The sequence below is a fragment of the Sus scrofa genome, chromosome 4 (assembly GCF_054392235.1).
Source record: "Sus scrofa isolate SSC_HxYL_T2T_F1_AM1 chromosome 4, Sscrofa_HxYL_maternal_Yorkshire_Landrace_v2.0, whole genome shotgun sequence".
NCBI lineage: Eukaryota > Metazoa > Chordata > Mammalia > Artiodactyla > Suidae > Sus > Sus scrofa.
In genome coordinates, this window is record NC_139386.1 from 135,821,648 (window position 1) to 135,847,437 (window position 25,790).

Below are 25,790 nucleotides of genomic sequence, written 5' to 3' on the forward strand. Positions count from 1 at the left end.
CCTTATAGAGTGTATGGTTAAAGGCACGTACACTGGAATTAGATCTGGATTTGAATATAGGCTCTATCTCTCAGAAATAGCTGAAATAGCAGAAATGAGGGTAATAATAGTACCCCCTTATAATATTGTGGGGATTAAAGGAGCTATTGCTGCGTAGCATGGTTTGTGAAACATAAGTACTCAATAAATCTTAACTGTTGTATTTTGAACTTTGTTTTATGTGCTTTTGGAATTGAAGGCCTTTCAAAATTAATTTGTCTATTTGTTTTTGGTTATTAGATGTACTTTATGAAAAATCGTGCTCGAAAGCAAGGTATTGACTTAAAACTTCTACCCATTGGATTCACGAAAAGGAAAGAAAATTCAACATTTTTTGATAAGAAGTAAGTTTTGGACTTCCTGGTACATCGGGTGTTTGATTTGATGGGGGACATCTTGGCAGGTTCGGCTTGCTGTGGGGTGGTGTTTGCACAGTGTGGTCTGTAAGCTCTTTGTTACTGGTCCAGGACGGGATGCCTGCACAACGTGGAACGAAGCCTTTAGGAACCTATGCTAATTTATGTCGTGTGACTTTAAGAACATTTGGGTTTGCAGTGTATATATGTGTGTGAGGGAGGGAAGAGCATGTGTGTACATGAGAGTATCGTTCTATCCGACAACTAAAATGCCATGGAAGTATTTCAGAAGTTTCAAAGACAAGCAATAATTCAAAGCAAAATTCCTGTACATTTTTCACCAGAGCAGCTTGGCTTTTATGATCCTCTCTACTTTGGGTTTCATTTGAAAGCCAGTGATGGGAAAGAAAAGGGACTTGGAAAACATTTACTCTGTAGTGAATCTGTGAGGGCAGGTGATACAGTAGAGGTTAGTTTCCTGCTTTCTGAAGGTGCTAGGTCAAAAAGACCCCGTAGGGAACCGAATCCCAAGGTACTCCAGGTAGCCTGGTAAATTATTAGATACTGCCTTTCAAAAGGAGATGGTGAGCGAGCGAAAACACCCGCGGGAGCCTCTCCTGCTTCGACCTCTTAGTGACTGTGAGGCCTTGAGGAGTTTACTGCTTTCCCTGGGCTTGGTCTGGCTCACGTGCGGCTTGTACTGTGTAAACTCGGAGGCCCCCTGACAGTTTAATTGAAAGATGGAACCATCGCAGTTGTCATTATTCTAGTAAACCTTTCGCCTTTTCAGGAGATGTTTTATTACTAGAGAATGGTATTACCTGTTTTAATTTATATGTTTCAAGATGAATGTTTGTAAAGGTGATTTTCCCCTTTTGGGGGGTTCATTTTCAAGAGTAAAGTAATGCTTTGCATTTATCAAATATGAGATGGTTCTTTTGTGTATTTTGAAACTGCCATGTTTAGAAATTGACATACTTTGTTTCAAACTGAAGGTAACTGATTTGTGCCTTCTGAAATATGAAATGTATTCCTGATTTATGAAAGAAACCATTCAGAATGGTTTTACTGCTAGTAGTACAGCCTCAAATGTCGAAGTTGGGGGTCTTTAAATACATAAATGTTTGTGGGAAGTTTTTTCCAAGAATGTTACATTCGGTGTGTTTTCTGGGTTTAGAACACAGACTGAGGCTGTTCTTTTGGACACCTCAGACGCTGGCATGGCAGATCCACCTCTCGCATCATGCCCTTGGCTCATGTACTTGGGCTTGGTTTTCTTGTATTTATAGTGTTTCCCCGAGAGGAGAGTAGCAGCATAGCACGCGGTGGACTTTAGAGTTAATTTCTTACACAGTCACTTCTGTAAAAGGGAGCAAACGCTCCTGGGTAGAGTTGTGACCTTTGTGTAATTAAATCGCTGGAGTGTGGGGAGGAATCAGCACGTGGCAGCAATTGCAATAATCCTCAGCGCTAAAAACTTTAAAGGGAAAGTAACACCTGTAATTCCACTGTGTAGAGACAACCACTGATGATATCTCATGTTTCTTCTAACCATATTTTCTCCTTTTTTCAATTAATAAAGTAAAACAATATTAAATACTTGTAAAAAGCATAAAAAGTTACATACCTCTCCTCGGTTTAAACATGATTCATCTTTATGAATAAAGGCACACACTCTGCTTTTCTGCTGCTAGCCTCCTTCTGTTTAGCAAGATATAATGGACCACCTCCTTGTCTATGCCTCGCTGTGCTTAAGCAGTATACTCCCACCATGACTGCTGTGTCTTAACGTATTTAATTATTCCCATCTTCCTGAGGATTGGGCAGATTTCTAGTTTTTAATTACTGCAAATAATGCTGTCATAAGCATCTGCAAACAAGTTGTTTGGAGTGCTTACATGATTTTTTTCTGTGGGATCAGTTCCCAGAAAGGGGAAATCACGGGGTCGGAGACTACATGTGTTTAAACTTTTGAAAGAAACTCCCCCCAAAAGTACCACTTCATACCTTCCACAAAAATGTATGAGTGCCTGTTTTAGTTATACCTGCACTTTGATTGAATATTACTAAACTTTTTTGCTCATCTGATTATTGGAGAAGCTGAGCTCTTGAAGGTTTTCATTTAAGGTGTGCCTTAATCTGTTGCATACATTGTGAATGTCTTCACCAGTCTGTTTTATCTTCCAACCATTTCTGATGCATTTTCAGGAGTTGTGAAAAGTTATATAAAACACAGCGGGAGTGGAGTGGAGTGGGTAGGAGGGCAGCCTGGAGCTCAGCTGCCTGGTCAGATTCCTGACCAGCCCCATCTTCACTGTGTGACAGGAAGCCAAGCCACCCGACTTCTCTGTGCTTCAGTTTCCTCAGCTATAAAGTGAGGGTAGTGATGACAAACTAGGGAGAAACCGGTTTTCATTTCCACTTATAGTAAATAAGAATATGCCTGTTTAAACTTCTCATTAGCACTGAGTTGTCTTTTGAAAAAAATTATGGCTAACTTGAAAGGTGGAAATAATTTTTTGTTTTAATTTGCTTTTAATTAATTGCTGCTGAAATATGGACTCTTTGCCCACAGGCTTCAGAGTAATAACTTAAAATTCAAATGTAAAATTTGTCTTAATCCAGTCTGTTGTAGTAAGGTGGTCTTTCATTCTTAGAACTATTTTGGTGAAATATTTTGGTAAAAAAAAATAATTGAAATCTAGGGAACAGAATTTTTCTGTCTGTGAAATTGCCCATTATTATTTCTAAACGGAAAATAATTTTGCCATGGACTGAATTTAAAATGCTGGTGTTCCGATAGTGGATAAACAGTAAGGCATTCAGGTGCTTCCTAGTTAGTTGACAGCCATGATCACTGCTGCTTAGTTGGTTGGCAGTCAGCTGGGAAACATCTCTAATGTTAGTGTGTCCCTGTATTTTTTTTCTTACTCTCTCTTTCCTTCCTCCCTCCCTCTCTCCCTCTCTCCCCTCAACACACACCCTCTTTTATGATGAGAAAAAATGTCTCCAGACATTGCCAGACATACCCTGGGGTGGAGGCAGTAGGAGAGGTACAATTCGAGAACCTCTGATGTGGGTGAACTTAGTGTCTGTCAGGATCAGGACTGCAGAGAGTGTTGCTTGCTGAAAGGTTCTGTGCTTTACTTTGGGGGCAGGGAATGAAGAAAAGATCCTTGGTAGAACCTTCTTTGTGATGCCTGTGTTTTCTCGGGCATCATAGGAAAATGATAAAAAAGGAATTCTCGTGGCTCAGCAGTAACCTGATTAACATCCATGAGGATGCAGGTTCGATCCCTGGCCTTGATCCGTGGGTTAGGGATCCGACGTGGCCTGAGCTGCGGTGTAGATTGCAGATGTGGCTCGGATCTGGTGTTACTGTGACTGTGGTGTAGGCCAGCAGCCGCAGCTCCAATTCGACCCCTAGCCTGGGAATTTCCCTGAGCTGTGAAGTGTGGCCCTAAAAAAACAAACAAAAAAAAAAGAGACCAAAAATTGTAGGTGACTGTAGTGTTATTTGCTGGAAGAAGGGGATACTACATCTTCTCAAAGAATTATTTTCACCTCCATGTCCCCCATAGTCTCTTTTTTTAAAAGACTTGTTTTCATTGCTGTTTTCAACTTTCAAAAGTGGTTAAGGCTTTGACTGAGATAAACCTGGATTTGAATATTGCCTCTGCATTTGGTACACTCTAGGTGTCCTTAGGGAAGATCACGTTGCTGAGGGGTTAAATGAAGCACTACCCGAAGTAACTCCTGGCTGTCAGGAGGTATGTGCAGTGAGAATAAATCTTTGGGTTCTGTTACATTTATTATATCCGTCCCCAGTAGGCCTGGGGCAGCACTGTAATCAAACAATACCTAATTTCGGAGTTCCCGTGGTGGTGCAGCGGTTAACGAATCCGACTAGGAACCATGAGGTTGCGGGTTCGGTCCCTGCCCTTGCTCAGTGGGTTAACGGTCCGGCGTTGCCGTGAGCTGTGGTGTAGGTTGCAGACGCGGCTCGGATCCCGCGTTGCTGTGGCTCTGGCGTAGGCCGGTGGCTACAGCTCCGATTAGACCCCTAGCCTGGGAACCTCCATATGCCGCGGGAGCGGCCCAAGAAATAGCAACAACAACAACAAAAAAGACAAAAGACAAAAAAAAAAAAAAAAAAAAACAATACCTAATTTCTCGTTCTTCCTTACTCTGGAGTTTATCAGACTCCACCACCAGGAAAAATTTGAACCCCAAGCCCATTTGAGGAGCTACAGTTTTCGTTCTCAATTGACGCCTTCCCCCACACTCCCTCTCCCTCGAGCTTGAGCTGAGGTGGGCAGGTTTCCTTGCCATCTCCCTTCGCTAGCAGGCAGTTTTTCTGGTTCACCATTTCACTAGTTTATGTGGTGATCTCAGTTTGAATTCTCCAGCTTATGTGAGACTGATATCTCGTCTCATGTCACTCAGTGGCAGTTGAAACACAAGCCTTTTGGTCACTGAGCCTCTTGGTTGCTTGGAGGCAAAGGCCTCCGGAGCAGGTGTAGCCTCCGCATTCCACTGTGGTTTTTAGTTCCTGCTTCCTTTTGGCTCCTGAAGATGTATCTTACTTTCAGATGAGCTCAGTATGTGTGATCTGTTTCTCCAGTATCTCTTGATGTTTGCATTGAGAGGATTTTCAGGTGATGCTGTACCCTGTTGCCCTAATTAAAATAGTTTTAAATTAACCCGTTGGCCTCGTTAAAAATAAGGAGTGGCCCCAGACAAAGGTAAGGTCAGGTGTAGAAAAGAGCTAGATCAGAAAGGCGTGATAATTACCTGTTCCCCTAACAATTCTGCTTCAGGAATTTAGATATACATATGGGAAATGAACCATGTACAAGGATACCCAGTGCAATATTGTTTGCAATAGCAAAAGAGTCACAGGACTCTAAACATCCATCCGTAGTGGGCTGCTTGGAAAACCGGTGGTGCGCTTTGCAGTGGGAAAAGCTCTAAGCAGCTCTGAATGTGCCCGCATGGAATGGGTGCCAGAACCACTGAGCGGATGAAGACGGACGCAGAGCCGTGTTCAGTGTGCGCATCGTGGTGTGAAAAGCAAGGTTATGTCCCTGCGTGCTTGTGTCACAAGCTGACAGTAGTCGTTACCTTAAGGCAGAGAGATTGGCTGGAGGAGGACAGGCGTGGGGACTGTGCGCCCTCTTGTACCTTTCTGAACTTTAGACCACGTGCCTTTAATTCTTGAGAATAACGAAGAGAATTTTTAAGGTAATAATTTAAAAAGACGTTGATGAATGGGGACAAGACCATTACACATTTTGAGGTATAAATACCGTCTTTGAGAAGCATTCTGAGTCCGTCATATAAAAGTCCCTGCTTTATCCGGGGTTGCGTCTTTGCAGTTGTGTCCTAGGAGTGCTGCTGCAGGAAGCCTTGGCGCTCCCGTCTGCGGGTTGTCCTGGTTGCATTTGCAGAACACCTCATCTGGTTGCCTGAGGCCCTCTGTGTTTTCCTAGCCGTGGGCATCTCACACTCCACAGTGAGGAGCCACGTGCTAGCCATTTGGAAAAAGAATCGGACTGAGAAACTCCTCTCGCACAGTGTTTTCAGCTTATGTCCAGGCGTCTGCTCTCTTGTGGGGTCTAACCCCCGCTGCCCAGAAATGGACCCAACTTTTGACCTTCCGCAGCTTGTCTCCACATGCGCTCGGCCGTCCCTGCTACGCACCCCAGTCCTTCTTATCAGTCCTTCACCCCTGTCAGCCCAGACCTGAGTTACCGTCTTCCTACTGGCCCAGAGTGCCTAGAGACCTCTGCCTGCAGGCCTCTCCTAAAACATCAAGATAGTGCCGCTACCGGGTATCCAACCCCAGTGGGAATCGCTGTTGCAGCTCCAGTCCTGTTTTAGAAGCCAGCCACTAGATGGCCCTCTTGTAAAGAAATAACCTTTCCTGGATTCTTAAAATTACTTTCTGATCTTTGGATAAAATTATAGCATTCAAATTATAATTGCAGTGACGTACCTACCTACCTGCGTATTAATGTCAGGCTCTTTCTTCCTTGAACAATCACTTATGCGGCAGTACATTTCTTTATGCAGTGTTTTTGTTCTTGTGGGGTTTTTTGCCTTTCGTTTTGCAGGGTGTCCTCTAAGCAGTACAGCTTTGTGCTTTGCTGCTCACCGACTCTAGAAAGGAGTGAAGGCAGTGAAGTAGGTTTGGCCGTTGTGGCTGCGGTGGGAGAGGTGGACTTGGGGGATGTGCTTCGTGGGTGCTCGGTACAGACGGTTCATTCATGAGAATGATGGGCTCTGCGGTTTCTCTGCCGGAACGGCTTCGACCTACCGGGGGCTGCGTGGGTGGCGGGGCGGACCTTCCGAGGCCCCAGCGTCGCAGAGGGTGTCCCTTTGCACAGCAGGCGTCGGCCAGCGCTCCGGCAGGGGAAGCCACACGTTCCTGATCGCGCCGGGGTCCCCGTGTGGCCCAGGGGGGGAAGGCCTTCCTCCGTCACCACGTCCGCCCTTCCCTGCAGCATCTCAGCCGCGTCCTCCCACTCCGGCCCGTCTGTCTCCCCGGGACTGTGGGTCGGGGAGCCTGGGGAGCCCTGCCGCCTTCCCATCTCCTCACCTCGCTCGCTCTCCCACAGCGACGCCAGACTCGTCGCCTTAAAGCGTGTTTTGCCATGACGGTCCCCTGCTCAGAATCCTTCAGTGCTTCCTGAGCCGGCAGCGTCCTCGGCTCAGAGATGCCCTCCCTAGCCGTGGGCAGACGTGCCGGCGGGTAAACTCGGTCCGCGTACGTGGCCGTGGGCGGTGTCCGAAGCTCTCGGGCGCCGGCCCCATTCCACCGCCGAAAACCGCCTTCCTGTCCTCATCCCCCCCGGCCCCCGTTGGAACTGCTGCCTTTCGTCTCTCTCACGAAGCGAAATAATGGAAAGTCTTCCCCACTGTCTTTGTTTCTAAAAGGAGAAGAGTATAGTGAATTCTGAACCGTTTCTTTCGTGTTACAGGTGGCAAGATGAACATTTTATGTGTGAGGGCGTTTTCTGAGCAGGTGTCTCACTTCTCTGCGCTCGGTGCGGTGTTTGTAGTGAGGGGACAGTGCGGGTCCCCGTTTCGTGCGCGGGGTTTCCAGCGTGGCGTGCACGTGCGAATTGCCTGGGGCAGCTTCAAAATGCAGAGAAACCTGTGCCCGAGGCACAGACTTCCCGAGTCATCACCCGCCGCAGAGGTTCTGTGTCTTGTAAAAAGCTGGGGATGAGGCGGAGCGAACACGGGGAATCTGTGTCTCCCTCTTGATGTTGCTGTGAACAGAAAGGGCTCTGGAGAAATGCCCTTAACTTTCAGGGGGTGGGCGTGAGGTGATTCGGAGGTGCACTGGGACCCTGGGCGCCAGCCAGCCACTGTCCTCCTTCTCCCGCAGCGCCGGCCGCGGGGAGACCAGACGGCCAGCTCGTCGTGTAGGTCGGGCTGCGCGGGAGGGCGGCCGGGGTTCCTCCCTGAGAGCCCGGGGCTGGGCCGTCCTCCCGAGAGGAGACAGAGTTTGAACAAGTCAGTGAAGGACGAGGAGGCGTTTCGAGTCTGGGGTCTTCTCCACACAGACAGAAGGCTTGTCCCGTGAGAATGTCGGATGCAGGAGCTAGAGTAGCGCGTTGAAGACGGGGCGTTGAAGACGGGGCGCCGGCGTGTCCAGAAACTGGACCAGCGTTGGCCAGCGGAGGGGTGAGGCTGGAGAGCCCTGTGGGGCTGGGCCCCGCGGGAGCTCCTCGGCCGTGCCGGGCAGCTGAGAGAGAGTCAGACTTGGAGCAGCGTGCGTTCCTGTTCCTGCAAGGGACTCCCGCCTGTCCCCACCTCATTTCCTGACCTGCTCCCTCAGCGACCCCAGGCTGGTTTCGGGCGTAATCCCGAGGGTCTCCCCTTCAGGCTTCCTAGACCTCTTGAAAGGGCACCTTCTCCATTATTTCTCCTTTGCCCGGGCTCCTGTGTCCTCTCTAGGTAATGTGAAACAGATGCCAGCATCTAGGACTGGTTTTCCGCTTGGGGCCTGCATCTGCCTGCCCTCTCCGTAGTCCCGTGCTCTCAGTAGGGGCTCTGTTGGCATTTGGAACAGGGCACGTTTCATTGTGGGGGCTTTGCTGTGCATCACAGGCAGGCGAGCGTGTCTGGTCTCTGCACTCCAAATGCCTAAGGTGCTCCCTCGTCTCGGATGAGCCCGAGCCCCCTCGCCACTTCCAAATGAGGTGGGCACCACTGCTGGTGGAGAGCCGCCTTGGTAAGTGCTCAGGTCTTTCTCAGTCACTTGAAGCAAAATGTGCTTTTTCATCTCGATCTCCACCTACTGTATCCACGTTCTTAATATTCTGTCTGCTGAAGCCAGTACCACCTACTTAGCCTCTTTCCTATGGTTATCGTGTAGTAGTGAAGCAGAGTTTTAAGCGAGCAGCTACACTGTGTAAGTGGAACTCTTCACAGTGCTCGCGGAATGCTGTGAGACGTAAACTTAGGGCTTTCCCTCTCGCCGCTTGCAGTCGTTTTAATCCACGTGCTGAGTAGCCTCACGGATCCTTTGTGTTTGCTCTCCCAGAGGTACCTGTTAGGATGCCAATCCTAGTAAAATGGATTATTTGCTTGAGGAATAGTTAAGTTTATGTTTAAAACTTTAAATTTCGATCTTGAAATACATTTCAAAAGGTAAAATGCCTTTGAGTGAAGGATTATATAGATATTTTGTACATTTGTGTTTTCTTAAAGTGTTTCACATTTTTGTAGATTTTCATTCTGCTTTAAGTTAAAAGAAGATTTTATGGTCCATGGTGGAATAAAACACTCTTTTCCTGAAATTTCCATCAAATATTATTTGTCACTTCCAAATTTTTTGGGAGTTGACGATATACGAATTGGCCTATCTTTTCTGTTGCTTAAAATGCTAGATGAAACCTAGAAAGAAAAATTTAATCCCTTGTAGCAATCAAATTGCTTTATACTGCATGAAATAAAATACCCGATTCAAACCAGTTTGAGCTATAAAAAGTATGTATTATTGGCTCTCGTAACTGATGTCCAGTGGTAGGTGGACTTCAGGGTTAAGAGGAAAATGACTCATTTGTGTCATGGAGGACCCATTTTATTGCCAGTTCTCCACTGTGTCTTCTGTGGGGTCACCTGGATCCTTAGGACCATAGCAGGCTTCTGGTAACAGTTTAAGTTTTGATAAATATCTGCGAATACTTCTTTCCCTGCGTGACTGAGCAGGAAACCCGAAATTCGCCATGATCGGACTGCCTGGATCACCTGCCCAACCCTGAGCCATTGTTTCCAGGAGAATAGGAGATACGATTTCCTTAAGCCAGCCCTTAAGTGTGTAGTCCTGGAGGGGCAGATGGGGTCCACTCATCAAAATGGGGTTGTGGATTAGGAAGGAAGACTGTGGCGAGGGATTGCAAAGTAGATGAAATGTCCACTCCGGCTCTTAAAAGGGATTTTTAAATACGGAGGCAGATATTTTAAATAAAATATAACTGAGAGCCATTTGAATTATTAGTACAAAAAAATGCATGGGTATTGAATTTACTTTCTGGAAAGTTGATAGTAGTGTACTAGATTAGAGCATAGACTCTATAGAGTTATCGTCCTGCCTGGATTCAAATCCTAGCTCTATCACTTTGCAGCTAAATAATTACCTTGGAGGAGTAAGAATACTTCTCTCTACCTTAGAATTCTCACCGTAAATGAAATAATAGCATTTATCCAATAGACCTAGAAGAATTAAATGAATTAATACAATAAAACTTTTAGAACAACACCTAAAATCTGAAAGGTGTGTAATAAACTGTACAGTCGGCCCTTCATATCTGCAGGTTCTGCATCTGTGGGTTCCGTCAACTACAAGATGAAAACACTTGGGGAAAAAAATTCGGAAGTTTCCAAAAACTAAACCTTGAATTTGCTGCACACCGGCAACTATCTACCTAGCATTTACATTGTATTAGGTATTCTAAGTAATGGCGAGACCACTTAAAGTGTATGGGAAGATGTATTTGGTTACATGCAGACACTCCCTTTTGTGTAAAGGACTTGAATGTGCTCAGTGTTGGTTTCAGGGCAGGGGGCGTAGGGAAGCTGAAGGGGTCCTGTATTCGCACTGCTCTTCCTTGCCAGTGCTTCCTGGTGAGAGGATGGATGGCAGTTTTCATAACCTGTAGACCTTTCTGATTTAATTAGTGGCAAAGTAAACAGACGTGGAAAATCTAACTTTAGCTTATGTGGTGTCACCTGTATTTGAAAATCACGAGTAAAAATTTCAGACATTTTGCACTACACTCTGTCAGTGAATTTCTCAGAAGCAGCGGGAAATACTTCACTCAATAACTGCAAACAAGGGCAAGAAGGGTAATGTCCCGAATATGCTGTAGAAACACTTGGAGTTCCCCGATGCCTCAGCAGATTAAGGACCCGGCATTGTCACTGCTGCGACTTAGGTCAGTCTTGTGGTGCAGGTTCCATCCCTGGCCCGGGAACCTCCGCATGCCACCAACTTGGGCAAAGATCACTTAGTAGGAGAGTTACATAGCAGGGTGATGGATCTCCTAACCCCCTCGTTTCACTCTAAAAACCTGTGTTGGTGGTGCATTAACCAAGGAATCAAATCCATATTGTTTAGCAGAACATGCAGAGCCCTCTAGACGCTGGTAGTGTCCATAGGTCCCGCCTCAGAAACACTGAACTCAGTGTAGAGAGAGTTTAGTTATAAACTCGTGGTGCGACATTCTCAGCTAAAGACCCTGTCAGTATTCCTATTCTGAGCGCCATGATTTAGGACGTTAACCTGAATGTCGAATTAGAACGTGGTGGTAGCAGTAACACTTTTGATTGTCGTGTTCTGTGCTCTCGACATACGTGTCCTCATTTAATCCTGTGATAGATAGAAATGCTTTCGTCACCCCATGAGGCATGAGGTGCGTCTCTTCCTCGGGATCACAGGAAGTAACAGATCGTTAAGGGCAGGAGGCAGACCGTCCACTCAGCCTCTGCCCTCCCCTCCCCAGCATCGCAGGCTGGTGGAAGTCCTTTCCATGGGCCATGTCGAACAGGGTTCTTTTATGTGAGACCCTGGCCTCCGCTCACGGCGACCTGGAAGGGAAACGCGGTGGTCTGGTGGCTGACTCCCTGCCCCAAAGAGGTCGGCTTTGGGCTCATCCCCCAGTCTCTGTGTGTCCCAAATGCCTGCTGAGCCCTTAGAAGTGTTCCTGGGATAAACATTGGTTAATCAGTGGTGGAATGAAATGAGAATTGGTGATTTTTTTTTTTATTGGAACAAAAATATTCACACTCATTTAAACTTTGTATTAGAAATCTTCATTCTTAGACTTCAGCCTCTGTATGTAACTCTTCGTTGTAGCACATTTCTTGAAGAAGATAGCTTTGAAGCTGTCAAATGATTAGATAAGTAACCCTAGTTCTGGTTGGGTAATAATTTCTGAGATAAAAAGGAAGCACCTTAAATACCACTTCCAATAATAAAATCTTTTTAAGTTTAAAAAGAATGTTAAAATTGTTCTGTCCTTTCTGTGACTACCACCTTACACTTCCCATGAAAACATCTTTGATTTTTCTGATTTTAAAAAAATAGCCAGTTGGTATGTCAATGATTTATGTCATACAATCACATAAAGTAAGAATGAAGTCCTTTCATAATGTCAAGAACCAACCATAGTTAAAAGTTTGAGACATAGCCTTCATACCTGCATGTGCAAGTCATGAAGTCAGAAGAATCACTGAGGAGTTAAGAATGGTGCTCCCCCCGCTGCCAGATCAGTGACTTTCCTGAAACGGAATGACCCTCAACAGTCCCGAGTGAGCAAGAGCTGTTGTGTCCCATATTAACTCACTAAAATCACATGTCGCATACTAGTTATTCTCATTTAATGCTTGTAAGCATTTCTCAACCCTTTTCTCATCATCACCTCCCGAGGAACCTTTTTAAACATTTCCCTCTAATTGCCCCCAACCGTAATTGGAGACCGCTGTTACACTAGCGTGATAATATCGAAGATGTTTTTACTCTCCTCAGAAACAGTTTGCAGCCTTTTGGGGTTGATGCTGCCCCCACTGAGAATGCATGGTGGGGGGGAGGCCTGTGTGTGTGTGTGTGTGTGTGTGTGTGTGTGTGTGTTGGGAGGAGGAGGAGAGAAAGCTTTGCTACGCATGAATAATTATTCAGTTTCATGGCACTCAGAGAAGAGGTCAGTGTTTCTGTTACTTGGTCTGGTTGTCCAGAAGGGAACACCAGGTTTAACAGTTGCTAGTTTCTTTACCCGTCTGTTACCAAACCCCCAACGCAGTGCCTTGGGTGCCCAAGTCACCCAGAGATTCTAGGTGCAGTGCTTCCATACTGGAGGGTGTTGATCAGCATGGCAAGGACACAGTGACCTAATTATAGTTGAAAGCATTTTGTTAAGTTGAGGGGATAGCAGTCCTAATGCATTAGGAGCAATAATAAATGTTTAAACATCTATCCCAGTCATTCGCAAAAGTAGTCATTTTACCTCCTAGAGGACATTTGCAATATTCGGGAGCATTTTTGCTTGTTGCAACTGAGGGACTGGGTGTTGCCCATGGCATCTCATGGTTAGAGGCCCGGCGGCTGCTCAACATCTTGCAGTGCCTGGGACGATGTGTGCCCATCCCGGAGCAGCGATAGAGCTGCTGGTCCACAGTGTCAGCATACTGAGGTCGAGAAACGCAGCGTTATCCTAAAGATTCTACCTCTTGGAATCCATCTTTCGAAAATGACCCAAAATACAGAAGCAGTTATATACATGCCTGAGGATACTTATGGAAGCATTATTAATGTTAATTTTTTTCTCCTTTACAGAGTCTGTTCTTTCAGAAAACTTACAAACAAAAAAGAGGAGGACTCAGCCCCCCCATAAGTAATGTTGGGATTTCAGTACATATGATTTTTTTTAAAGTGGGGCATGTGTCACTCTATATATACTTAAGAAAAATGAGAAGCAGATTTAAATCTTTCACGCTTAGTAAGCGATTTGATCGCCTGTGTCAGGACCAAGTCAGTTTTAAGAGCACCAAAGCACTACCTTAGTTAGAGATAATTAACTCACTCATTTCGGGAATGAAACCCTTTGTCTGCCCTCACTTCAGCCTTACACTCTGAATTGCTGTTCTCAAATGCGCCTTATGCTACCAGAGAGCAAAAAAGTACAGGCAGTTTTTCAATGAGGTTCACTTTCAGTTCTGTGTAACAGTGAAGAATATCCTTTTTTTTTAATAAGGAAGGACAGTATTAAGTGGAGAAAAACTTGAAGCAGTCAGAAACGTCTGTGAGTGGAGAGTAGATAGGTGTATTTTAGCATTCTCCATGCAGCGAAATACTGTGAAACAGTTAAAATTAATGCCCTGATCTATGTGTACCATCATAAATCTCCAAAACATAGTGTAAATGAAAAAGCAGGGCATAAGATATGTAAAGTATGATAACATTTAAATAAATGTTACCATCACAGAAAATATCATCTTGTTTATAGATGTGTGTGTGATGGTGTATCGAACAGATACAAAAATAGACCCCAGCCTTAGCATAGTAGTTACCTCTGATCTTGGGAGGGGAATCGGAGCAAGGACCAGTAAAAAGACTCATCAACCATGTCAATAGTCTTATATTTCTTAGAAGAAAACAAATAGCTCAAGCATATAAATATGGCAACATACAAGTTAAATCTGACTATGGGTAGATGGAATGTTTTTATTCTTTTTCGTTTTTGAAATATCGAAAAATCACATTTTTCTAAAGCTAAATGTACTTGTCCGATTTGTTCCTGTTTGAACTGAGGCCAAATATAGAAAGATTTTTATTTTTTATAGTAGCCATAATTTAGCAATGTATATATAATAAAACAGTAATGAATGACTTCTTTATAACCACAGCCAGCTAACTACAGCAAATAAATTTATTTCCAAGGGCTTTTCTCTCTGGTTTTGGAATGTTAAGTACTTTCTGGAGGTACTTAGGGCCCACTGAATGTTAAGAAAGTTGAATAGTTCTTGAAATTTTTCAAATAATGCTTGGGGTGATTGAGTATGACTTACAGTTCCACACGATGACAGGCTGGTAATCTTTTCTCTTCTCCCTGTAACGTAAATATATGTAGAAAGAAACCATACTGTGCATTAAAGTTTAAAAATCAGTTTATTTCCTGCTAAGAGAGAAATGTGTCTCTCAGCCTCTATGGTATCTCTGTGTCCATTTCACAGATAACACATATTGCAAAGTATTTCGTTTTAGAAGAATTATTTAAAACCAGTAACTGTTGTGTTTACATTTCAGGGTTGTTTTGGTTTTTTTTTAAGTGTTTTTCCTCCAAGATTTTAGACATCTGACCTTAAACTCGTAAGGGGTACTTTAAAACTTTGTTCTCTCCAAAAAAAAATACTAAACATAACACGATTGTTTCTTGTATAAGTGACATTATCAACATAAGCATCATCAAGCATATTACTCCCTAGCTAGTGCCCAGAACTGTCTTGTTAAAACATCCACAGGCAAATCTGTGATAACTTACCCTGATAGAAGGATTTTTACTTGATTTTATGATTGTTGTCTTCTAACAAAAATTTTACTAAGTCATATAAATGTTTGGAGGGAGATACTCTACTAGGTTGTATTAAAAGAACATTATTTTAGATTTCGGGGCCATGCTGCCAAAGGATAGACTTATGAGAGATGCTAACCATTGCTTGCTTGGACATGCAGCTGGCACTGGAGGTGTTAGACATTTCTTTTAAGTCAGGAAAACATGTAAGACGATCATGTAGTGAAGACATTTAAATTTCCATCATGGATTGAATGTTTCAAGCATTCAATTTTTTATAAAAGGAATGGAGTCTAGTGTCACCAAAGTTAGGTATGTTAAATAGAGCATCTGGGCCATTTTTCTAAAATCACACATTTAGTGCATTATTACTGTTGCTCCTGTAGCAAACCAAAGTTCAGACTGAAAGTGAGTGCATCCTGCTTAGCAGCCAACCCGACCCCGGTGGTGCTGCTGAGGGCGTGGACTCCGGGTCCCCCGTGGCACTGCTGAGGGCACACAGGCCGGGCTCAGAGGGCATCGGCAGCCAGCTGGTCTCCACTGGACAACACTCGATGCCCCTGACTTGCAGACGAGCCAGATAGAGGCAGCAGATCGCTATCTTCAGTCGTGACAAAATGTATTTGTAAACTTCAGGTGGCAGCACACTGACCTCAAAGGCCCCGGACGATGAGCAATTGCCTTTTAATTCGAGAATGTGAAGGCCTTGGAGTTTTGAACTGCTCTGCTTAATTTTTTTTCCCCTTAAAACCTCTTGTGCAAGTATGTTGTTTTAAAAACATAGCCTCTAAAATCCTAGAAAAGGGAACCTAGCTCTTAGTAGGGAAAATACATTAAATTCTAAGATTACTTCTAGAAGTATCTGAAACCAGAAATTCAGGAAGTTCGTTTTGTGTCACACTTACTGTCTGCCTTGACCCCACGTGACTCTCTTCTCCCGTAGAAAACGACAGTTTTGCTGGCACGTGAAGCTGCAGTTTCCTCAGAGTCAAGCCGTGTACGTAGAGAAGAGGTAGCGTATCCCCACCGTCTGCTGCGAACCTCTGCATTTGCAGTCTGCTGTTCGGTGTGATGTCAGCAGTGGGATGGTAACTGCAGTCCGCTGTTCAGTGTGATGTCAGCAGTGGGATGGTAACTGCAGTCCGCTGTTCGGTGTGATGTCAGCAGTGGGATGGTAACTGCAGTCTGCTGTTCGGTGTGATGTCAGCAGTGGGATGGGTAACTAAGGTGCGGCATCACCATGCAGTGAAATGCTCCCACCACAGAGAATGAATTAGAGCCACACATGTCAGCAGGGATGAACCGCAGAAATAATTTTGAGTGAGCAAAGCAAGTTAAGGAAGAATGCAGAGTATGCTTCTGTTTTTAAATATGGAAAAAAAGAACCAAAATGAGACAGTGGGCTTTTTAGGAACACCTGTGGTGGTGGTGGACTCCGAGGGAGCTGCTTAGCGCAGAAGTCACGCCCATGTTGTAAAGAGGCAAGGGCGGGCATTCAGGAGAGCAGTGCAGGCAGAGTCCAGAGGGCTGAATCAAGAGGAAGAGTCTTCAGCTGGGTGGTTATGTAGGCAATGAGAAATAACCCAGATTCTGCTGTGATAAAATCCTGCCATTAACATCATAGTGTGTCCTCAGAAAGTACACTGTTTTAGGTGTGTATGTATGTATATTAATAATTGAAATTAATTTGCATAACCAGTTTTTTTACCCTAGTTTTTTCATATTATGAACATTTTCAAATGCATTTAAAAATGTGAGTGGTTGTGTGCTGTTTGATTCCTTGCTTTTTAAATATCTTTAGCTAGCATATATTCACATTAGGCATAAATGCCCTCTCTTGGTAATTGTCATATAGATTTTAGGGAAGAACTTCCTTACTCGAGGTTTCATACCAGACTAAAGATGGGGAAGAAGGTGTGCGTTACAGGTGGGGGTGTGGCGCAGGAGTCTGTGTGGATACGTGTAAATGATTAAGGACACAGTGTTGCTGGTTCAAAGCAGTGTTTCTCCTTTGTAGTGTCAAACAGTTTGCTTACATACAGCAAATCTGGTCAACCTGCAGTGTTTGGCTTCCAGGGAAAGGAGCATTCGTTTTTCACCTGGCCTTGTGATTTAGATTGATGCTAGTTTAAGTGCACTTAAATGTGCACTTAAACTAGTATCATCGGAAACCTTTTTTCAAATTTTTGATGTCTGCAACTTGCAAATATATTTCACCCTGTCATCTTTCTTTTCATCTTCGAATACAGGTGTGCGTTAAAAGAGGCTTCATATTTTTCAAATTGATTTATAGGGAGCTTCTCAAAATATTATTTTTTAAGACTTTATTAAGTGTGTCCAAGAAGTGTTTTTGAGCTTTTTTCCTAAGTAAGTTTTGCTTAAAAAGATGTCATATTTTGCCAAGACTAAAATAAAAGGTCTGTGTTCAGTTATTTAAAAAAACAACAACAAAAAACCACAAGATGTAGTAATTCTAAATTAACACCTTTAATAGAAAATTATAAATAATGTTTTGTTTTTGTTTTCATTGGGAAGAGTACCAGATGATAGAACCATTAATGAAATTCTAAGACCTTACATTGATCCTGAAAAGTCTGATCCTGTAATTCGTCAAAGGTATGTTGCAAAAATCTCGTGACTTTCTGAAATTATTAAAAATGTTGAAGTGTTTATTATGTGCATATTTATTCGATAAAGCCCTGTCTTTATTGGAACGTGATACTTCAGTACCGTTTTGCCCACTGTCCCGTTTCCGTGTGGGCACTCAGATCTTTGCCAGTCGGAGCTGTCGCTCCCGTGAGGGTTCTGCTGGTCGCAGTATCGGCTCTGCTTCACACGCACAGTGTGCCGCGTGCCATTCTTTGACACTTAGAATCTTAATGTAGTAATTCATCTGCTCCTCAAAGCAACCCTGCAGGGTAGGTTATTCACGTGATAACCTTGTGACTGATGGGGGAAACTGAGCCTTAAAGTAGTTAAGTGACTTCACGTGGCTAATAAATAGGGAAGCTAGGAGTCAAACCCTAGCAGAGTAGAGGCAGCGTCTATGCTCTTACCCCTTAAACCAACTGCCCTTCAAAGCTGAATTTAAAATTCCGAAAATTAAGAGTTTCCAAGTAACTGTTAAAGACAGGAAATCCTGTTTCAAACAAGTCTCCTTGTTTGAAAGTAAGTAAGGTTCACTCTACCTCCTGTCCAGAAATACACCAAGGGCAAAAATGGTTAACGTAGCCTAGCTGAAAGACTCAGTTGGGAGTATCTGGGTTAGGATAGCTGATTCTGCCCCTTATTAGCGATATGATCATGAGCAGCTTACTTAATTTCCAGGTCTTAATTTTTTCCATCAGTAAGATGAGAATGGTGATGTTTACTAGATAAAGTTGTTGTGAAGCTTTAAAAAATTGCATGTATAAAGTTCCTCATACAGAGTCTAGCACAGAATAGGCAGCTCTCAAAAAACGAAACTATTGGTATGTGAATTATTAGTGTTTCTGGGCAGGAATTTCTCTTCGCCAGGTAATACCTGCTTAGAATATGAATGTTTGGCTTGGATTAAATTTTAAACTGGGTGAATTCTAAAGTGTCTAACCCAGTCCTAGTTAATTCTCATCTTCTCTTTTTCATAAAAGGTGGTGCCCAGACTCAGACAGAATGATGTCATGTATCAAGCGGTGTCTTAGAGACCGCTGCCATGGTGCAGTTTCCGTCCCTCTTACTACCAGTAAGCTAGTTGTTATCGTTGGTCATGGATTTAGCAATAAGACAAAATACTTGTCACCTAATTGCGTACATTTTTCTAAATAAGTAAATTAGCAAGATGAATTTAATCTGTACAGAGAAAGAAAGGTCTAATTTTTTTTAAATTCATATCTTTGGTTACAAAATATCTTTAACATCTTTGCTTGAATAGATAAATTTTGAGTATTTTTAACTTCTTATAAATGCTTGGTCTTCCACAGACATTTTTTTAAAATACATTAAAAATAAATTTTGGTTTGTTCAATATGACATTTTTATTTCAGGTTGAAAGCCTATATTCGCTCTCAGACCGGGGTCCAAATATTGATGAAGGTTGAACATATGCAGCAAAATTCAGTGAGGTAAAACCGCTTCCCTCTCCATTTCTTTAAAAGTTTTCCCATACTGTGATGTAATGAAGTAGCTTGATTAGCTTAAGTAGCTAGTTATTTTGCTAATTATCTGGCTATCAACAACACCTAGGCTTTTAAAAATGACCTTCAAATTAAAATACTTGAATAGGAGTTCCTCTTGTGGCTCGGTGGTAAGGAACCCGACTAGGATCCATGAGGATGCTGGTTCGATCCCTGGCCTCACTCAGTGGGTTAAGGATCTGGTATTGCTAAGAGCTGTGGTGTAGGCCACAGACAGGGCCTGAATCCTGCATTGCTGTGGCTGTGGCATAGGACAGCAGCTGCAGCTCGGATTTGACCCCTAACCTGGGAATTTCCATATGCCACTAGTGGAGCTGTAAAAAGAAAAAAAAAGTTTAAAAAAATAAGAGATTTAAATAATCACACTTATCATAATCTAGGATAAATTCAATTGAAAAGTCACCTGGTTAAAACATTTTAAAATCATATCATGTGCAACTAAAAGATTTTTAAATCCCATTTTAACTTATTTCAAGAAATAGTCTCTACACTAGAGTTCCGGTGTTCAGGTTTTTGCCTTTGGAAATAAAAAAAACTTCACGTGATGAGCTCACCTTTGTACGTATCACAAGGGAAAGCACTCTGCTTGGAAGAGTGAGGAGAGTCACATTCTAACAGACCATGTGATCTGAAGTCTTCGGGTCCCTGGGCTCTCTGTCCCTTGTCGCTGGAACGATGGAGACGGCCCTGGGAGACCTCTAGGTCCCTAGAGTCTGCTTAAGTGCCAGTTGTGGGTCATCATACTCAATTGCAGAGCATTGTTCCTGAAGCTCTGTGGTGCTCCCCTATCTTCCCTGGTTGTGTAACAACGCAGCTGGGCATGAATTGTGGCAGCCGTGCTTTGATTAGTAGCTAGCTTAGAGGTTTAAGCGTCCAAAATGCTTCCTATCACATTCACCTGAGTAAATTACCTAATCCTCCTCTCCAAACTGGGGATAGTAATCATCAGATTGTCATGAGAGAGTAAGAGAAGTATCTTAGTATAGGACAGACTGTTGGGGCTCAGATAGCATATTCACTTTTAACTTGGAAATGTGTCCAGAGGGGAAGGGGCGGGCTCTCAGCTGGCCCAGGAGACAGGCTTTTCCAGGAGAGTAGCAGAGGCGTCTGCAGTATGACGTGGTCCAAAGGGGAGCAGTTGGTAAAAACTTTTTTTTGTTTTAAGATTTTTAAACCACTGTGTTCACCAGATAATACGTATATAGATAGGCTAGGACAAGTGTTTATGTTTGATTGCGTGCTTAATTATACCTCTGTATTAATGTACATTCAGAGAGCATCTAGGTAAGATTATCATAGGTTATAAAACGTGGGCATCTGAGTTCCCACTGTGGTGCAGCAGGATCCAAGGCGTCTGCAGCACCGGGAAGCAGGTTGGATCCCCTGCCCGGCACAGTGGGTTAAAGGATCTGGCATTGCCATGGGTTGCAACCGCGGCTCAGAACGGATCCCCAGCCTGGGAACGCCATATGCCTCAGGGTGGCCAAAAATGAAACCAACAACAATATTAAAAAGTAAAATGAAATAAAATATGGGCATCTAATTTAAGGGAAGCGTGCTAAATAGGCAGACTTTATTCTTTCCTGAAAAGTACCTAGAAGACGTAAAAGTGTGTTTTCCTTGTGGCATTCTGATTTTCAAGGTATCATGCACAGCATTCCGGTACCTTCCTCGTCAAGTCTTTTACCAAATACTTGGTGTTGCCAGTGTCTCCCATTCTTGGAGTGTCGGTAACAGCGGCCCCACGGCAGACCTGATCAACTAGAGTAGATCTGAAACGGGCCCACCCTTTGCCTGCCTCACGCAGGACTTCTGTGTTTGGATTCACATGATTGTAGAGCGTATGTCTCCCGATTGTTGGGAGTTTTCTTTCCAGAATGCTCAGTGTGAATTTGTCTTCTTATAAAAGCAAGTGCGCCTTCTTGAGTAAACCTGTTCATTCACTCAGTAAACGCTCAGCGAGCACCCACAGTGGTCAGTTGTTGTTCTGGACATGAGGGCGACAGCAATAAGGAAAACCCTCCCACCTCCGAGGAGCCCACAGACCAGCAGAAGAGGCGTCATGTCAGGCGCCCCCTCGCCACGTCATTTCTCACCAGCTTTCTGTTCTCACAGAGTGAGTGGTTTTGAAGCAGAAAAGCCTGTGTTGGAAATGCCAGGCACCGTCAGAGCAGCCGTGTTGCTCAGTTGTTATTGATGAGAGACTAGATACTGCTCCCAGATTCGATACTGTCTGTTCAGTTATTATCTTTCAAACTATTAAATCTTAGACCTTTATTTTATTTATGAATGGAACCCATTTATTTTCGAGAAAGAAATTCAGATGCATTTTCTATTTTTTCTTTTTACTTTGCGGCTTTGACCTTTGCATGAGATCCTGGTTTTGAGAAAGATGTGGTTTAAGCTGTTAAGGGGTGACTCTTTACAAATTTACTCAAAAGCATTAAGTAAGCACACTCACTCTTCTAGACGCATAAATAAAAATTGAGGTTTATGCAGGAGCGAGTAGGGAACAGGGCTGTTGTGATGGAGAAAACAGGCATGAAGCCAAGGTGACTAGGGCACCTGCGTGGCCCTGTCCTCTGAGGGGTGGAGACGAGTCCTGGAGAGGCTTTAGTAGTTTCAAGCTTAAGTGGCATCACTTTCTGGAACATTATTTTCAAAAAGAATGGCCTTTCAATACTAATCCCTCACTCCTCAAATCCCTTCAGCAGGAAATCGCAGTCCGGTGAGAAAAGGTGCTGTCCGTCCAGCTCACATACTCTGGAGGAACAGACCCAACTGTACCTTGGGAGGCTCCGGGTTAGTCTGTGTGGACCATGTCTGACCACGATGAATACTAAATTTATTCAGTCAGGGCTTCACAGACCTAACCCAGGTTATAAGATGTTCCAAAATAATCTTTTTGCTTTCATTCAACAACCTACAGCAAAGCACATTTTCTATAAATTGGAACTAATGTTACAAATTTGATACAGACCTTGGAAAGCTGCCAAGTTTATGTTTTCCCATCTGAAAGTGGGGATCCAGACAAAGGATGCTGCGGGTGTCGTAAAAATTACTTGGAGGCTCGTGCTCGTCAGCTGCTTATTACCCTGCTAGGCCCAGAGCGCATCCCGTGCCTCTCGGTAAATAGTCTTATTCCCGTGTCACAGGTTAAGCAGTTAGGTCAGCATCTTGCTGAACTGACTCAGTGAGGGTCCTTATCCTAGAGATTATTTTCTTAGTAAAAGGAGGAAATTGGTTTGGTTTGGTTTTGTCTTTTTGTCATGGCTGGGGCCGCTCTCGCGGCATATGGAGGTTCCCAGGCTAGGGGTCTAATCCGAGCTGTAGCCACCAGCCTACGCCAGAGCCACAGCAAGGCGGGATCCGAGCCGCGTCTGCAACCTACACCACAGCTCACGGCAACGCCGGATCCCCAACCCACTGAACAAGGCCAGGGATCGAACCCGCAACCCCATGGTTCCTAGTCAGATTCGTTAACCACTGCGCCACGACAGGAACTCCGGGAAAGTGTTTTTTAAGAAGTTCCTGTGGCTGTTATTTGACTGTTTATGCATTATGTTTTTGATAATATTGCTTTCTGCCAAATGATTTCTTATGCTCCTGGGAAGTACTCCTGTGTTCAGTATCAGCTGTGCCCAACAGGTCACTCGCCAGGAACCCCAAGGGGGTAGGTAGCCAACACTACTAGTTTCCATCACTTTTGACATAAGTGGAGGTTGAAAGAATATGAAGCTTCCAGAGCTTGTTTATTTAAGGAGTTGCCAACTTTATTTCTGTACAAAGGATTCCAAAACCTAGAGATATTTTCAACCTTTATTCCAGACACAGATCCGAGTTTGCACCTGTCTTCACTTACACATCTCATTAGATCTTAAACTCGGCCTGTTTAAATCTTAACACACCACCGCCATTTGTCCCTAGTGTGTGTTTGTGTGCGCTTTGTTTTAAAGGAGGACTCCGTGGGCTGCCTGTGCCTGGGACAGCTAGGAAGCAGTCGGTACGTGCTGATGGTCATACCGTGTTATTGACAGACATTCGTCTTGTAAGCAGGACAGACGGCCTTGGGGCTGTCTCCCGCTGCCTTCTTGCCTCCCCGATTTATGTGGCTGCTTCCACAGCGAGGCTTCTGTGTCGGCCCCTCCCTTCTCCCGCGAAGGCCGCTGTGTATCAGTGTCCGAGTGTCCGAAGTGGCGCCTGTCCCTCCCCCAGCCAGATGGCATTTCCTTTCCCTTTGAGCCTCAGAAGCTTCTCTTAGGTTCCTGCACACCGTCTTCTGTTTCATCCCATGTGATGATCAAGGCCTTTCGAAGACAGCGGCCCCGGTAGGCATCTTCTTTATGTTTCCTGCAGTGTCGAGTCTGTGACTTTCCTTTAATAGGAATTCAGTCTTAATTGGTTAAGGTGGTGTGCAAATTCACTTAAGTATACGCATGCCTGCTCTGTGCTAGGGGCTGATGACACTGAGACTAAAGCAGGGTTCAGACTGCTTTTCTGCAAATGGTCAGAGAGTAAATAGTTTTGGCCTTGAGGGCCGTACAGTTACAGTTGTCAGTCAGCCATCACAGCACATCAGCAGCTGTGGACAAGACAAAGGAATGGCTGTGACTACAGAAACAGACAGTGGGCAGGATTTGGCCTCTGCAAATTTAAGAAAAAATAAGCTTTGATTTCTTGACCGTCACAGCAGATTATGACGCTTTTTGAGGGGTCGCCCTGTCGTGCACATTCTCTTAGTTGTTTCCGACTGTGCCCGTTGTAGTTAGTAATTTAGGAACGCTTTTCTTTTTTTTTCTTTTCCTTTTTTTTTTTTTTTTTAACCTACCAGCAAAAGAATGAGCTATTTCACTTGGATGATTTTATTTCCATGCTGAGAGGATGTTTTTTAAATAAAAACTAAGGTTACTTTACTTTCTTTGGATTTGTAACATGAAGTATTTAAAACTCATTTACTGTGAGGTTGAGAGGTCTTTTTTTCCTGTGCTCTTTTAGAGAAACTGGTTTTGCCTGTGTAAAGGCTTCACGTGAGACCCACCTGCCCTGCGTGTGGCTCTCACTGACACCCACCCCTGGCAAGCAGAGACTCTCCCACTTGAGAGCAGAGCTGTTCCCTGTTTGTGTCGCTTGCTCACATTCTGACTTCCTGGACTCTCGCTGCCTCGCCACGTCGTCCCCAGCCTGTGTGCCCACGGGCCGGGCGTGCTCCCGTACCTGAAGCATCTCTCCAGCTGATGATGTAACCGGATTTCCTTTCTCAGGTGTCCGTGTGCGTCTTAATCACCCAGGACCAGGACGGGTGAAAATGCCCCCGGAGCTTTGGGTAGAGTCAGTCTTACTGGGTACCTGGAAACCTACATTTTCTTGGAGTCTCTGCCTAAGGGACCCTGATAAAAGTTCCCCGGGGGCCACACTTGGAGAAACACTAGCCAGGATGGCGAACTCGGTGAAGACATTTTGAATCCCTTACAGTGTCTGACACGTTTTCTCTGTAATAAGTATTTGGCAGGTGTTTATTTAGTTGTTGAAGTTGGATAAAGAAATACATAATATTAGGTTGAATTTTCCTAAATAAAATGTCTGCATCCTTAAAGATATGAGTTTGTACACTTTGCCTAACTGAAGTTGAAATAGAAAATGAAAGCTTATTTCAGGTTTACAGAATATGATTGAAAAGTATACTTTGAAGATATTCTAAATAGGATTTCTAATATGTATGTTAGGAGTTAGGATTTTTTAAAAAAATATCCTGCTATTGAGGAACTGAGGATCTTGAAAGTGAAGATTATTTTGATAATAATGGTACAGAATTAAATATGTATCAGAGGACATTACAGGAACTCCGGAATTTCTAAGAGCAGCCTTAACTGCTTTCAGACGCCTTGGCTTATGGAACAGGCAGAGGCCGTCCTTGCCTTGTAGGTAGGTGGCTCGGAAGTAACTGCCATGAAGGAAGGGCTCGTGAGCAGCAGCAGCGTGCGGTCAGGTGCGGTTACCCAAACCTGGCCCTCATGTTTTCTTTTTGGAAGTGAATTCCCTTCATGAGTCCTGCAGAGATAAATGGGGGGAACCACTAAGTCTAAGAGCCAGTTCAACAGGCCTGCGTGGAGTGGAAGATGCCCTCGTCGTCAGTGCCCGCCCATCACATGCAGATGGCCCATCACGTGGCGCTGCATCGGCAGTAAATGTACTTGCAGTGTGTGTGGTATTGACCAGTTTTGTACCAAGAGTAATTAAAACTCAGCATTCCGGAAGAGATTTTAATATGTGAAGCCTTAAGGTTGTAGGTAAGAAAGTTAAATTTCCCGCTTCCATACATATTTTTGTTACAGAGAAGTACGATTGGGTGGTAAGTGAAAATTCTTCAAGCGTAAATGTATTTAGGATAAAATGCTGTGGAGAATTGGTAGAAATAAACTCAAGGAGAAAAGGAAACCATGTAAAATTTCTAACTATCAAGGAAGAACTTGTTCATCCAGTTTTTAAGTGAATGGTACTGGTACATCATCCCCATGTTAGTTAGATTCTAGTGAATTTGCATAAGGGTGATGTAATGTTTTCATTTTAAATCATCTGTATTTGCACTACACCATAAATTATGTTCTTTATATCTGTTTAAACTTGTGAGTAAAGATTTTAAG

General features: G+C 43.9%; 1 protein-coding gene and 1 long non-coding RNA gene across 18 annotated transcripts in view; both read left to right on the forward strand.

Annotated features, from left to right (window-relative positions):
• ZNHIT6 (zinc finger HIT-type containing 6) overlaps positions 1 to 25,790 on the forward strand; it is a 111,489-nt gene that overhangs the window by 8,056 nt on the left and 77,643 nt on the right. For all 17 annotated transcript variants that reach the window (XR_002343009.2, XR_002343010.2, NM_001243449.1 and 14 more), the window contains 4 exon segments: positions 280 to 383; positions 15,921 to 15,989; positions 17,513 to 17,593; positions 19,000 to 19,077. Coding sequence is in view for 15 of the 17 variants with exons in the window: in NM_001243449.1 (NP_001230378.1) it covers positions 280 to 383; positions 15,921 to 15,989; positions 17,513 to 17,593; positions 19,000 to 19,077 (332 nt within the window). In the remaining 2 variants the exon portion in view is untranslated.
• On the forward strand, positions 23,106 to 24,742 carry LOC146404298 (uncharacterized). The gene is made up of 3 exons (XR_014844974.1): positions 23,106 to 23,152; positions 23,411 to 23,477; positions 24,145 to 24,742. It is a non-coding gene; the product is annotated as an uncharacterized LOC146404298 (long non-coding RNA).